At 31.9% G+C, this 16,329-nt stretch overlaps 1 protein-coding gene across 2 annotated transcripts in view; it reads left to right on the top strand.

Moving 5' to 3' along the window:
- Nucleotides 1–6,117: 6,117 nt before the first annotated feature.
- The window catches only part of LOC126832543 (protein Wnt-1), an 18,736-nt gene continuing 8,524 nt past the window's right edge, over nt 6,118–16,329 (top strand). For both annotated transcript variants that reach the window (XM_050563387.2, XM_050563385.2), the window contains exons 1-3: nt 6,118–6,268; nt 6,530–6,789; nt 14,254–14,522. In XM_050563387.2, the coding sequence (XP_050419344.1) occupies nt 6,168–6,268; nt 6,530–6,789; nt 14,254–14,522 (630 nt within the window). In that variant the 5' untranslated portion in view covers nt 6,118–6,167. The remainder of the gene's footprint in view (nt 6,269–6,529; nt 6,790–14,253; nt 14,523–16,329) is intronic.

The raw sequence follows: 16,329 nt of genomic DNA, 5'->3' as shown, positions 1-16,329 counted from the left end.
AAGCCAATTAGTTAATAAATTAAATGTTGGACTGTGTTTGTAAACGATAATATAAAAATCAACCAAGGTTACACAATTCTTTGCATTTATTGACTTATAACAGCTGGATAAATTTATATACACTTGGATTTGTAAAATAATAAGGTTTTATATAGCGCTTGTGCATATTGTCAAATAGTTGGCATACTAGAATATGATGTGTTTCGTCTCCAATCTGTGCTAGATTATATAAATCACAAACTCTTTTTCTTCTTTCCTTATTTTTGTACCTACCACTTTCTATATTTAGACTATGTGCAGATAGTCTAATTTTTGCAATATTTTTAATATATTTAAAATGTATAGGTTTACGTACGTAATACTAAAGAGAAAAATTAAAAATACAGTACTGATACAATTCATGTTTTATATTTAAAATCCATGTACAATTATTATTTATTAACTCATTTAAACATGATTTTAACAATATATTTGTAGTTGAAGCTAACTTAATAAAGTATTTGAATATTCTAACTTTTCTAATAATATATAGTGGATAACGACCAAGTTCATAATAAATCATACAATTATGTGTGGATTGGCAAATATAGAGATTTTAGTTTCAATGTTAAAGTAATTCTCGTTACGTGTTCTTAAAATAGCGTATAAAGCTTTACAACCTTGGTCAGCCCTATGCTTTTGTGTTTTTAGAAATTTACCATTGAAGTGTAATAACAGGCCTAGATAATTAAATTCATCGACAGTATCAATATTCAGACCATTGTAATGCCATTTATCTTTTCCTGTTAATTTACCTCCGTTCATAAAAACGACAATTTTAGTTTTAGAGACATTTACAGTCAAATTCCATTTAAGTGTGTAATCATTCAATAAATCGAATAGTTTTTGTAGACCTTCTGATGTTTCTGAAAATATGTTTTATAATCGGCTTACATTAACAGGAAGAGATTTAATTATGCTAAGGAGATAGATGGGCAAGGAAAATGGCTTTAACGTCATTTATATAAAATGTAAAAAGTAGCGGTGATAAATTTCACCTTGAAAAAGTCCGGTATCACAGTTAAAAATATCAGATAAGTCACCTTGGTATTTAACCCGGTATCATACAGTGAACGGTATCATCAATTCCTTTCTTAGATTAATTTGTACCAGAGACTAGAGCGATGAACAAAATCAAATGCTTTTGAGTAATCAATGAAACAACAATATAGACGTTTTTTACGTTTTAATGCACAATTAATTAATGTTTGTAAAGCAAATATGGCGTCTATAGTGCATAGCCCTTTTCGAAAACCAAATTATAAATTTGTTATGACGTTATTAAGTTTATCAAATGTTAATATACTTGTATTAAGTTTATCAAATGTTAATATACTTGTATTAAGTTTATCAAATGTTAATATCCTTGTATTAAGTTTATCAAATGTTAATAGTTTATCAAATGTTAATATCCTTGTATTTAGAATTTAAGTAATTTAACTTGCTCTTACAGGATGTGATTGGATGATATTCAGTGTGCGATAATTGTTAGAAAGTCTTGTTTCATGATGATCATGAAAATATTATAATCAATTAAAAAAAAAACCAAAAAAAAAACCCAAAAAAAACCCCAAAAACAAAAAAAAACACAAAAAAAACCACCACAATTTACTCTTCTAATTTCATAAAAAAAAAAAGGAGTACGATATCAAAATATGAAAGATAGGCCTTTCACCATTGATATAGGCCTACACATGTATAAGCAACAATACTACAAATTTGAAGAATATTGTCTAACTAGAAAATATAAAACTAGAACATAGAATAATAGTTTCAAAACTTGTGACTGGGTTCCCCGATTCAAACGGCCATATCTTAGTCAATATTGATGCTAAAGTCTTATAACTTTACATAAGTCTACAAACTATAACATTTATATTTTTCATAATATTCTGACGAGGTCACCCGACAAGCACTGATCTAGTTGACATGGAATGACCCTCATACCTATTACTAGATAAATTCCCCGAGGAAATTTCCAAAATAAAATCTCAAAAACACTGGCCTATGAATAGCCTGATAGGGCTATAAGATTTTAAAAATTAGCGGAAATACCATAGATATAGTAGAATTCAAATATAACCATTACTACTTCCTATTGAAGTGCGGTATCCAAATAAAATATCCCAACGGTATTTTAGAAAAGAGTTTAGCTTCTCATCCAGACTCAACAAGCTAATTATGAGACTAACATGTGATTGTGTTTTACGATAATCTTTCAGTAGTATTTAGCGATTGGGATACTTGTCGAAACGTCGTGCTTTCAGAATAAAACCAGTGATTGTTTTCCCATAGAAATTGTGATCTGTTAATGTCATTTACGAGACGGAATGGCGAGACATTTTGTCCGGATAGAAGTTGAATTTCAACTCTTGTGTTTTACGTGGACAATAGATATGGATGTGTGGGTAGGGTGTGGCTGGCTGTCTTGAGAACTAAACGTAGTCAATGTTTTGTTTTTCCTAGTTATCTTTATTATTTTGTTTAAGAATTTATAAGTAATCGTTACTTGGTGTTTCATACCTTGGTAAACTCACGTTTACTTAAAATCAATCTCTTGTGACCGATGTCTGCTTGATATATGAATATGTAATCCCAGGATGAACCCGTCTTGTGAAAGTATTTAAACACCACACTCACTAATTTCCTGCTGAAGACACAGTAAATCTCTGAACAATTAACAGATCACTTGGTACACACACCTCTCAAGTCAAAGTGCCAAGTCAATATACTGTCAATAGTAACTGCTCGTGGGAAACAGACATGTATCTTTGTCAACTGTTACAAATTTAAGATTTAAATGTGAATTATGTGGAGTAAAGTCTTCATCTGGAAAGACTAACTATTTTAGAAATACTGCGACTTATATATTATAAACATTCGAATGATAAACTATAACTATCTTAAATAAAATAGCGTTTTTTATATACAGATTACCCATAACTCTCTCCTGTAATATTATCTAGATTACCCATATCTCTCTCCTGTAATATTATCTAGATTACCCATAACTCTCTCCTGTAATATTATAAGCACTAGGTATATACAAGTAATAAAGATATTATATTAGTCAACCACGTCTACCTGTAGCAGGGTGTATTTCTACCTCATCTACCCGTGGCGGGGTGTATTTCTACCTCGTCTACCTGTAGCGGGGTGTATTTCTCCCTCTTCTGCCAGTAGCGTGGTGTATTTCTATCTGTAGCGGGGTGTATTTCTACCTCGTCTACCTGTAGTGGGATGTATTTCTACCTAGTCTACCTGAAGCGAGGTGTCTTTCTACCTCGTCTACCTGTAGCGGGATGTATTTCTACTTCGTCTACCTGTAGCGGGATGTATTTCTACCTCGTCTACCAGTGGCGGGGTGTATTTCTGTCTGTAGTTGGGTGTATTTCTACCTCGTCTACCTGTAGCGGGGTGTATTTCTACCTCGTCTACCTGGAGTGGGGTGTCTTTCTACCTCGTCTACCAGTGGCGGGGTGTATTTATACCTCGTCTACCTGTAGCGGGGTGTATTCTACCTCGTCTACCTGTAGCGGTGTGTATGTCTACCTCCTCTACCTGTAGCGGGGTGTATTTCTACCTAGTCTACCTGAAGTTAGGTGTCTTTCTACCTCGTCTACCTTGAGCGGGGTGTATTTCTACCTCGTCTACCTGTAGCGGGGTGTATTTCTACCTCGTCTACCTGAAGCGAGGTGTCTTTCTACCTCGTATACCAGTGGCGGGGTGTATTTCCTATTGAAATAATTCTCACAGGAAGGCGTGGTTGTCATAATCAACATTCAAATATGAATGTCGAATATTGTCTTTGAATTCTCAAATATATTTTAATTATTACCAGAAACTTTTTATCGCTAGTCTAAAAACTCGTTATCAGACTTGCATCTAAACATTGCCCAGGGTCGTTTGGCGGTAACCTTTCAATAATGTTCGAGTTTAATATGTGGATAGGGATTAACCTGTATTATGCAATTAAAAATGTGGATAGGGATTAACCTGTATTATGTAATTAAAAATCAAGATAATAAATGGATGGACAAGGGTGGTGAATTGTGTTAACGTTTTGGTGTGTTTTGTTTTAGAAGGATTGGGCAGATTGAAGTGACTGGCCGCGATTATTTGTTGACTGTTGCTTGTTTATATCTTTTTCAATCCTTTGCGAGTTCGTAACGGAGACACAGTCATCGATGATTTTATATCGTTACACAACGGACGGTCTAAATGTTGTTCGCGTTTCTTTTGATTTTGTGTTTTTCTTTTGGACATTTTGGGAGAAAAATAAAAGACACGGGCCCCATTGTGTGGGCACTTCGATAAGGCATTAACTGCCATTAGATGTTCTAAATTTGACGAACTACACTATTAAATTGGGACAAGACAACTTGTTTTATATAGATAAATGGAAATAATTTGGATAGACTTTACGAATATTTTGAGAATAATATTATAAATTGGTCAATCTCCATCCACTGTAAATCAAGATAAAACGTGGTCATAAATATTAGAAATATAATTAGTACCTTTAGCTACCATGAACTAAGGCTATATTCTGGGGTTATCGTCGATTTTAATATCTACTTTCATCCACAGAGTTTAAGCATTAATTGTTGAGGGATGGGAAGGTTGTGGGTATAAATTGTCATTGAATATGAATATTATTGACTCTCGTCTGTCTTTATTGTGAGAAAATGGACATGGGTAATAAAATGCCTATCTAAGATTTACTTCATGTTGGTGATTTCGCTTAATGGAATATCATAATACGATAATGAAAGAAAACCTTCTATGTGAAAATGTACCGTTTCTTAATTGAAAACAACATCTAAGTACATGTGGGTAATCAAGTCGATCACCAAAGCGTATAGTAAATTAGAAACCACTTACTGCGAGTTATTTTATTGTCTCACAAGTAAAGTCATCTTTTTACTGGTTTGGGATCAATTTGACCCTGTGGGCCTGTTATTAACGGCGAGTTTCCCTGTTGACTGTTGACTGTATAGTAAGGTGTTATTGAACACGGTAAAAGTGACAGATACTGGGATAGTGTAACGCAGGGACAAAGGAAGATAGCGAGTGTCATCAACTAATTACGTTGCCAACTATTGTTAACAGCTTATCAGTGCTTCGTCAATTCTTCTTATTATTATTCTAAATTGAAAATCTAGTGGTGATATATGCTTTATGACTAACACTGTGTAACTCAAGTGAAATATAATTATTAATTCATGCGAATCAATAATTAGCGCCAGGATTAAGAAATTATACCATAATTTATATGTTACATTGCATAACAAATAATTGTTTTACAATATGGTTGCCCACAAGGGGCGCTCCTAGTTCCCGCCATATAATCGTTGTGCATAGATGAATTTCACTGATATGATTTGGAATGTTCGAATAAGTGAAATTCTAGATATTGTGTTTAAATAGGCATTCTTGAGAAAAAGTGATCATTTTATTATCCCGTATAGGGTAAAGCTCACATTATTTTATCTACAGAGCAAGACTACGTTCGATTACGTTTTAATTCAGTAGTATATCTACAGCTGCCATCATATTATCGTTCCGGGTTAAATTTGCATCTATATTGTCTTTATTGTATGTAATTGCGGTACAGCTTGAAAATGAAAATACATACCTAAGTGTCCCTCCCCCCAATTTATATGTGAACTTCATAATACATTGTCTCAAGATTTATACGACACAAGCTAGACAGACCACTGGCGTAAATGGTGTCCATTCGTGAAACATTCAACGGAATTTAATTATACAGACAAGGATTTTAACTGTTGCTGACTGCTTATAGCCTTCATCAAACAATTGGGACAAAAAGATTGTTGATGTTCTTAAGTATGTAAATACCTAGAAGAACATTAGGGTAGGCGGTACTCAACCCTTTTTCATAATGATAAAACGTAAATGGTAACAGACAGAGTGTATTTTACCTATTGCTATTAAATGAAGAGTTTAAAAGCATATTGCCGAAAAACCTTTGAGATTACAGGAGATTAAATTCAATTACTTATTGAAACACTCACCGAGAAAAAAAAAATAAAAAAAAAATAGGACGAAGGAAAAGAAAAAGTTTGAAAAGGGATCTTGGGCAATATTTTCTAATGTGAACCAGCATGCGTTTATTATTGTATTGTTTTTTGATTAGTTTGTGTTATTTATTAATTGGGGCTAAAAAAGGTCGACACCGCGGAAGAATGAAAGGGGTTCAATGGTGGTAAGATATATCCTATTTATTTTATATCTGTTTAGGATGAAATCTTGCTGATATAATCCTTCGTAATATGATTGAAATATTTTATAGATTGTTTTTCTATAGAGTGGTATTTTCACACTTTTCTAATCTTTTATATTGTTTATAATCGATCAATGTATTCAATTAAATAATGAAATGTCTGTTACAAATAATTTAAATACTCATTGCTTATACTTTATATCTATTCTCAATTTTAGTTTTAATATTTGATATTTATTTTAGGTCTTTGGCAAATATTGGACACCGAACAAACGATTTACGAACTTCTGTTAATCAACTCTACAACAATCCTAGTTTACTTCCATTAACAAAAAGACAACGGAAGTTAGTGACACGCAATCCTGGAACTATTATGGCCATTGCCAAAGGTGCAAAAATAGCCATTGACGAATGTAAACATCAGTTTGAGAATAGGCGCTGGAATTGTCCAACATTTTATGACGGGCACGGGGGATCTGTGTTTGGAAAAATACTTAATAAGGGTAAGTAAATGTCATGATTTTATTTTGTAATTTCATCAAATGAAACTTATGAAGAGTATATCACTAAAACTATAATCACTGCCTTACTAAAAGCGTGAAACTGTCGCATATTCCATTAAATATAACTGTGATATCGTATAATTTGTGTATGATGTATACAACTGTGATATAGTATATTTTGTGTATGAGGTATATAACTGTGATATAATATAATTACGTTCACACGATAAACCGATGGTAAAGGAAGCAAGACATCGATAATTCTAAATGTTTTATTATATCCAAATAAGGTAAAAGGGCTTGTAAATCATATTTAATCACGTAAACTGTTCAATACGAAATCAGTACTTAATACCCCCAATACAAAATAAAACTTGTATATCACAATTTTCGTCTTTGGAATCCATACATGAAATGGTCTCATACAGGACCCATTATTTCTCGATTATACCTCAGTGGATTTTGTCGATTCAAAGCACAACTCTACTCAAATACTATTATTATCATCATTACACAGATGAACCACAATGGAACTTAGCTCACCAAAATTAACAGATGAACCACAATGAAACTTAGCTCCCCAAAATGAAAAGATAAAACACAAACATGGATCAATGAAAATGTCCAACATCAATTACATAGTTTTTTATATTTAAATTCCGAGTCGAGTGTACGTGATATACAAAATATACTTTTACCGTTTTAAAACTTAAAAAATTTGAAATGTGATTTAATGATGCCAAGTAAATACCTTGTTTAATGGACCCTGGATAATAATACAGCCCAGCTCACGTGACTCTTATAACCAGCACTAAAACTGGATAGTATATTGCAGTCACCCCGTCCGTGCGTTTGTAGTTCACAATTCTTGTTCACGCAAACAGTCTCGCGGTCATGATTTAGTTTAAGGAAAAACCGATTGATTGTCAGTGAGCTTTCCTTTATCAGAAGATGTAATATTTATTACCAGAGTCTTTTTCTATTTTTAAATTTAGCTCTATGTGTGTCCGACTTTTGCTACAGAAAACCATGATTATGTTTAATGATTACTTCTAATTGTACGAGGTATGATTATAATTGGAAACCAAATACTTTAAGGTGGTTTTAAATAGTTTCGATATAACCGTCGATGGCAGCACACGTTAACCCCCGCTAGTTCCTGTATTTAGATCAATGCTCGGTTTCTCTTCTATCTTCATCAGTTAAAAATAGGACGTTAAATCCCATTTGGTTTCATTTCTCTCTGTCCACCTTTTTTATCCGATCATTGTGACATGTTGGACTATTTGTGGTTATAAAGATTAAGATGTTATAGGCCAAGAAATGTCACGAATTTAACATTGAAGTCAATAGGGAGACCGTTTACACACCGGCGTTTGGACGAGTTATCTTTCTCTTCAGGCATTCATTGATAAATCTTACGAAACATATAAACATATTTTTGAGTAAAATTTATAAAAAAACTTAGTGGGATACTTTCTGAAACCAGATATTGTTTAAGTTCATTTTGTACAAAGTCAAAGTGTTGTAATAAGTCTATTGGCGGCAATCATAAGAAGGGCACCATACATAGAATGGTCAAATTTATACTATCAAAAGCATGTTAATCTGTCAGGTAATAATACAACCAGTTTTACTTTAGTTTTTGTTTTATTCTATTAAATCAATTGGTGCATCTGACTGTATGAAGAATCATATTAAATAATAATATTTTACATATATAAGCTGTAAATACATATATTCGCCATTTGATCATGTCCCGTTTTCTTCCATACTTATTCTTAGGCCCGTTTTGATGAACAAAATGGCAAATAGTCATAATTGTGTGGTAGTTTTATTTACGATAATAAACAGGTAGAGAAGTCGTTTTATTGTCACTCCACCTGCTATTATCACAGACCATGAGAAAGTTTAACTTATCAATTGTTCAGCATAGTTTCAGCATTCCTACTCGTCTCTTAGGCTTGTAACATACCAGACTCATTGACAACAATTCTAGGCGACTCGGAAAACTTCAAGTTACATTATCATTGTTTAATTATAGGCGAGAAATGTTCTTCACGTCCATCTAGATTGGGGAATAAAACATAACAGTTTGGTTTATAACAATTAATAAAATGTTTCAGAGCATGGACCACATGAACATTCATTAATAAGATGTTATAGAGCAGGGACTACATGAACATTCTTTATTCTCCAAAAGATCATTATTATTACCGTCTCCGATATTAAGCAACCGTTTCACTATTTAGATGTAAGGATGTTCCTGCTAATTTGCAACCATTTTAAAGATATGAATCAATGACCGTTTAACCACTTGATTTTTTTTTTCTGATGATATTAATGTGTGTCATCAGGGGTCAATGCAGATTAGCGCACACAAAATGAGAATAAAGATAATAGACGTCAATCGTTTGTAAAAGGGACAAGATGAAAATAGCTGAAATAAGTCGTAGATAGTTAACACAACATATATGTTTGTTATAACCAGGGGGGATCAATAGGCCGAGAGTTCTTATAACATGAATGTACCCGTCAATCATTCAATCATCAACATGGATAAAATACATGTGTGTTGTCATGGGATTTAAATTTTAGCTATTGCGTATATGGAATTAAATTAACCCAGACTGGTACACAGAAGATAAAATGTACAACAAATTGAATACAAAAACTCGCCTAATATTTTATTGTTGTCGTATAGATGGGTAGATAATAAACATAATGAACCATCCACTGGCGTCAGCTAATAATATCTCTCTATTTTATTACAAATCTATACTTTCTTATCTCTTCATACTTGCCCGAAGGCGAAACTCATTTAAAAACACGTTATGTGATTTTTTAAAAAAATATTTTAAAAAGTCTGAAGAATTTGAGATAACGCCTGAAGGAATTATTTTATTAATGAATTAACAAGAAATAATCAATTACTACTTCTGAAATAATTTCTAATGTCTCGATTGGCAGAGCGAAATAAAATGACTGAATTATTGATATTGATTAGATTAGTTTTCCGGTTCTCCGTTTTGTGTTTACTTTACATCAACGATTTATAAAATATTATACTTCATATAACCTATATTACAATCATGTTTATAAATTATTATACTTCATATAACCTATATTACAATCATGTGTAGGTATGTCTTAATTAAACACATATAAACATTAATATCTGATTTACTAGCGTATGGCAAACCACGTAGGATTAACTTATCAAAGTCATCTTTTGATCTCCCGATTTCAAATATTACTTGTAATGTAAATTAATATTAATGTGACATGTGTCGTTTTGAAACCTACTTATTCACTGATCTACTGCTTCACAAATAAATCAAAATAAACGCTGAAGATTATTGAAATACTGAGTTAATTGGATAATTATTTTGTACAAAACGTTCAATTATTGGTTCCGTACGGTTAGCGCTTTCTAGATGCCTACACTATGATATTTGTGATTGTTGCGTTGTGCTCGTGCACTGTTTGTCGTATGCTGTCCACGTAACTTTAAGTCGGTTAGACATCTTGCAAGAGGCACCTAGAATAGCACTTGAAAGTTAATAAACAGCGTAAAATAAGAATTTCAACTTATCTGAATTATCAATTATTGATCCAATTTAAATATTACATATACGTGCCACTTCAAGTCACTTATGTAGGAATTTATTTTCATGAAAATATTTCGACCCCCAGGAGTTCATGGCGTTGGCGTGTTATCTCTCCTGCCGATTTTATGCACGAGGACTATTAAAGGTGTGAAATCATTCAACCAGTTTTATTAATGGACCACTTTTCCTGATTAAGTCATAAAGTTTTATTTTTATTTGGTTCCCGTGGCTTGTTAGACATTCCATACTGCTCTTGTTACTAATATCAACTATAAATATCTTCGTATCCGTGCCTTCTTTTTACCGCTGTCTGCGTGCTTCTTCCGCCAAATAACATACAAGTATCGCTAACACATCTTAAACTTGCGTATTTAATTATAGAGAAAGTCTATATAGATATATTTGGCCTATTGGCTCCACTTGATCTAAAATATGAAATATTCTTTACAAAGTTTGGTGACAAGGAATGAATGTCCTGTCTCTATCAGAATCATTATAATTATAATTGATTGATGGTAATATTTTCACGGTTCTATCTATACTGTGTCAACCTTTACCTGCGGAAACATGGCAATAAGTTTTGTATTAATTCTTGCTTTATTTCCCCATTTCATTACAAACTTTTACAACACCTTCTTCTGATGTCTTTACCTACCAATAACAATATATTTACAAGTAGTTGATACAATATTAAAAGACAAGTGGGCACTATATCTAAGGTCGTAAAACCTATGCAGGGAACACAAACATGGCATTATGGGGTATAAAAAGGAAGTATATTGGCCACCCACCATCCTTAATGAAGCCATGTTTTAAGAGAAGATGTCCTGTTGTTTTTCTGGGTGTGATTTAGCGTGTTACAAGTTACTATTTTATTTTCGCACGCCGCCCTTTTCGCTTACTTCTTTTCATTAGTGTGTTTTATGAGGCCCTATTCTGCAAGGTGTTATTAGTGTGTTTTATGAGGTCCTATTTTGTAAGGTGTTATTAAATTGTCTTTGAAATCTTCAAGTTGTATCTTTATCTAATTAAAATATGTTTAGAATCATTTTTCACATTATTAGTAAACATAACATGAGGCAAAAATACGAATCGTAAAATAACCAAAAATTCCCATCTCAAGGTTTAGCTTAACGTCTCGTCAAGAGAATAACATACATTTATTTTTTCGCTGAAGGAGAATTTTGCCAGGACAGTGGCTTTTTCGTCTACTCTTCGTCGTATGTCTGTCTATGATAAAGAATTAAGATAACGTTAAAAATGGAGGTTATGAAACGAATATTCACAGATTATAATCACGTATATTAACATACCATCCCTTTTCTTTATAAATCTATTTTTAGTTTATATCATTACTTACAATCTAAAACTTAGTACATTATAAAACAATTTATAGGAAACTCAATTATAATTAGACCATCCTTTATTCGCCTTGCCATAAAATGATAAAATCGATATAACAGTAAATCTAATTTTAGAAATTTGGGATAAACTATAGCGATGACCCAACATTATGGAAAACCAAACGAATCTTTAAATACCCCCCCCCCCCCCTGTTGATTATAGATATTATGTAGACATCAATGTACAATATAATAATTTCTCATCTCAATTAACGTACCAATAGAATGGGACAGGAAAATATTCCATTCAGTTAACTTGACGGTAGTGCGGAAATTAAGTAAAACAGAGCTACAATAAACTATGTAAGCGATTGAGACGCCCAGAAACCTACATCGATTAACATCAGTTAATACACTAGAGACATCGCATCCATCCTCTAGTGTTTTAATAGTCATTCAACTTTATAGACAGATTATCTGTAAACTGAACAGTAAAATACTATTCAATTTATCCCAGTATTACTGAATGATAAAAACATAAATCAACATATGTATATATAGTTGTTTTTCCACTTTGGCAACTCAAATCAACAAATCTTTTAAAACAAACTATGATATGTTTTTTTTTTTATTATTTTCTAAAATCATAAATCATGAATAATTTAATACTGCGATATGTTAAGCTGCTTGATTTTATTTGTCGAGACAACTGGTTAGCAGGTCACGGGAATAGTTTTCAACAATCCCAGTGATCTCAAGGACACTATTGAGTATTTATAAAATTAACTAGAAAATATAAGATGCCTACGTATTTCCTATAAATAATATTAAGAAAGCATCTATTTTACTCATCATTGATGATTCTAGTTTCCATTTTTAAGAGTTATTTCCCTTCAAACAAAACCATATAAAGTGAACATTAAACTTGATTTTTTTTCCAGTTCTATCGTTGTGTGTAAGTTGCTAAGCAAAATCATTTTTCTTGGCTATTGTACGTCTATAATATATTCTAGTAAGGGAAGGTGTTATTGAATTTCGTGTATCTCATACAGTGATAGGTTATCGATATTGGGGTATCTAATAGGTTGTCTTTAAATCTGAGCGGGGCGATGGAAATATAAAATGTCGTTTAATCATGCACGAGCAATGGAAACTGAATAAAAAGTTCATATATCTAACTCATTCCACTAGATTATATAACTAACTCATTCCACTATATTATATAACTAACTCATTCCACTAGATTATATAATAACTCATTTCACTAGATTATATAATAACTCATTTCACTAGATTATAGCAGAAATATTTCACTGTGTAATAAAGCAGAGAAATATTTCACTAATTTGATCAACTAGATTATAACTATTTCTCTATGTTGTAAAAAACAATAATAACTAGAACATTTCTACGTGATAAAATTAATGTTTAATACACCACGTGATAAAATTAATGTTTAATACACCACGTGATAAAGTTAATGTTTAATACACCACGTGATAAAGTTAATGTTTAATACACCACGTGATAAAGTTAATGTATTACACCACGTAATAAAATTAATGTTTAATACACCACGTGATAAAGTTAATGTTTAATACACCACGTGATAAAGTTAATGTTTAATACACCACGTGATAAAGTTAATGTTTAATACACCACGTGACAAAGTTAATGTTTAATACACCACGTGATACACTTAATGTTTAATACACCGCGTGATAAAGTTAATGTTTAATACACCACGTGATAAAGTTAATGTTTAATACACCACGTAATAAAATTAATGTTTAATACACCACGTGATAAAATTAATGTTTAATACACCACGTGATAAAGTTAATGTTTAATACACCACGTAATAAAATTAATGTTTAATACACCACGTGATAAAGTTAATGTTTAATACACCACGTGATAAAGTTAATGTTTAATACACCACGTTATATTAGAGAACTGTACCGGATATTTATCAACTAAAACATATAAATTACATGAAACTTAAACTTGCGATCTTGGCTTTTCACCAATATGATTTTATAATGCAAACTACATACCAACATATTAATCGTTAATTTCTAATAAGATATTTACATTTTCAATTCGGGAATCATTTACATTTGTGTTTATCGTCTAGACGATACTTGTTACAGTTTTAATCTCTTTTCCTAATGTCTTACAATGTTCTTCAAATATATACGGCTTTAAACATCATTAGTTTTACTTATAGTATATTAAATGTGTTTATCAAATAAATTATCAGGACGTCTTTATTAATATATTTCTACAATTTATTTATACATTTTGGAGTAAATAATTTTTTGTAGCTTGAAAAGCGCTAAAATTAAACTTAAACCAATTGTTTAAAGTGAAGATTTGAAGTAATGAACTAATTTGCTTATTGAAAAGGATCTTGGATGTTAACACCTAAAAATACAATATTTACGATGTTAGGGATCGATGTATTTCAGTAATTAATTATTGACCAATGTTTTTGTCTTGTGTTCCAGGGTGTAGAGAAACATCGTTTATTTATGCTGTCACGAGTGCTGCGGTGTCTCATTCTGTTGCACGTGCGTGTTCTGAAGGCAGTGTTCACACGTGTTCTTGTGACTATGAACATAATAAAGTTCCGGTGGGTAAAGATTGGGAATGGAGTGGGTGTAGTGATAATGCTCGCTATGGTCACCGCTTTTCTCGCAGATTTGTAGATGTCATTGAAAAAGGAAGAGATTTTCGTTATATGATGAACTTACATAATAACGAGGCGGGACGTGTGGTGAGTAAATCTAATTATTAATTAAATTGAAAACTACTATTTAAATTAAAGTACTATTTTGTAAATGGTAAAACCCGGATGAGGTTGCTGTGAACAATGATATAATACGATAGTCTGTTGGTATAAAACAATAATTATAATATTCAACATAGAAATCATTTTATCGTCTATAATAACCTGTTCTCATGACTTTAAACAATAAAATAGATAATGTACATTTCATTTGATAACCTCTGGCGCGAACTTTTCAACTAGTCTTCTTTATACGGCAATATTAATCTCTTAAATAGCTCCTAATCTCTTAAGTTGTTGTGGGTAGCTAGGTAGCCACTCTTTCATAGTATCTTTCAACTTTAATCACTTTGACACGTTCACCAAGTCAATACACATGTAATTGTAACTAGTGACGTGTGGCGCATGTATTAACAGCTAGTTCGGCCATGTTGGAGTGGTCATTTAGCGATCAAATGACAATTTCGAGATAAAAGGTGTTTACACTTTCTCCTTGAAATTAATTTTAATATTTCATTGCTGATGTTTATCAAGATATAAATAACAGTTACCTCTATCACTTATAAATATAGCTCGAAATGATTTAGGTACAAATTGAACTGTCACCGATATGTATACATGTACATGTAGAGTTTCATCTTTACAAATATTTCAAATTAAAATAATTAAACATACATTATGCATCTTGGTAAATCTGCCTATTGCAAGTCTTTCTTTAGGTCTGAAATGTTACATAAACTATTAATTAGACATTTATTAACATGAAAATACCATAATCATCTTTCGATGCCATCTTATGTGTCCGATTTTGTTGGATTTGAATCCGATCTGCTGTTCAGGGCTCCTTGATGATTAAACGCAAAAATGGATAATCGAGACATCGTTGATTGTCGTGACAGCGGTAATAATGACAATAGAGGCTACATTGATTTTAAAATAAGGTTTTCTTGGCTTAGAGTGAAGCAATTTGACTGAAATATTCAGCATATCCTCTTTACATTATCTAGTTTTTAACTATTATAGCAAGAACTGCCAGCTCTTTATCTAATCTCCCATAATGTATCTTTAAACAAGCATGTTTGCATTCAGCATTTAAAATACGGTGTTTGAGACAAAAGTTCAAAGTATGACATACAAAATAATGAGTAAACTTAAATAAAATGCTAAATATATACTTTCAATAGTCTAATGAATAAATAATGTCTAATGAAAATACAATGTTACCCGCGATATGGGGGAAATACGTAGATTATTTTATAATTCACACTTTGTTAATATGAACAAAGTATTTCAACTTTTCTTCAGTCAAATAGTTTTATAAGTTGTATCTCTAGCAATTTTAATTGTAATTTACAATATAAACTATACAAGAGTCTCTCTGTGTTAAAATGACCGTCGTTTCCGCCGGCTTAATCGATTTCAAAAACATTATTTTGTGAACTCGCCGTTTTTAATTACTTCCGCATTGTCCTCTGTGATATGTTTTTTTTTTTGTTCATTACAAATGGTGCTCGAAACATTATGTCCATGGAGTAGATGATTTCGGAATATTAGGATACCGTATTTTCACTGTAAGTTATAAACCTATAACGGTAAATCTCTTTGATCTTTGGGGTATATTCTATGCTTGGGACGGCTTTCAATATTATATAAGGGAATTTGGGGTTATTCTTCTGAAAGTTTTTATTTAAACCTGTAACGGGTTAGGGCTTTTATTTAAACCTGTAACGGGATAGGGTTTTTATTTAAACCTGTAACGGGTTAGGGTTTTTATTTAAACCTGTAACGGGTTAGG

The sequence above is a fragment of the Patella vulgata genome, chromosome 9, assembly GCF_932274485.2.
Source record: "Patella vulgata chromosome 9, xgPatVulg1.2, whole genome shotgun sequence".
Classification (NCBI taxonomy): Eukaryota; Metazoa; Mollusca; class Gastropoda; family Patellidae; genus Patella; species Patella vulgata.
This window is presented reverse-complemented; position numbering and strand designations above follow the sequence as displayed.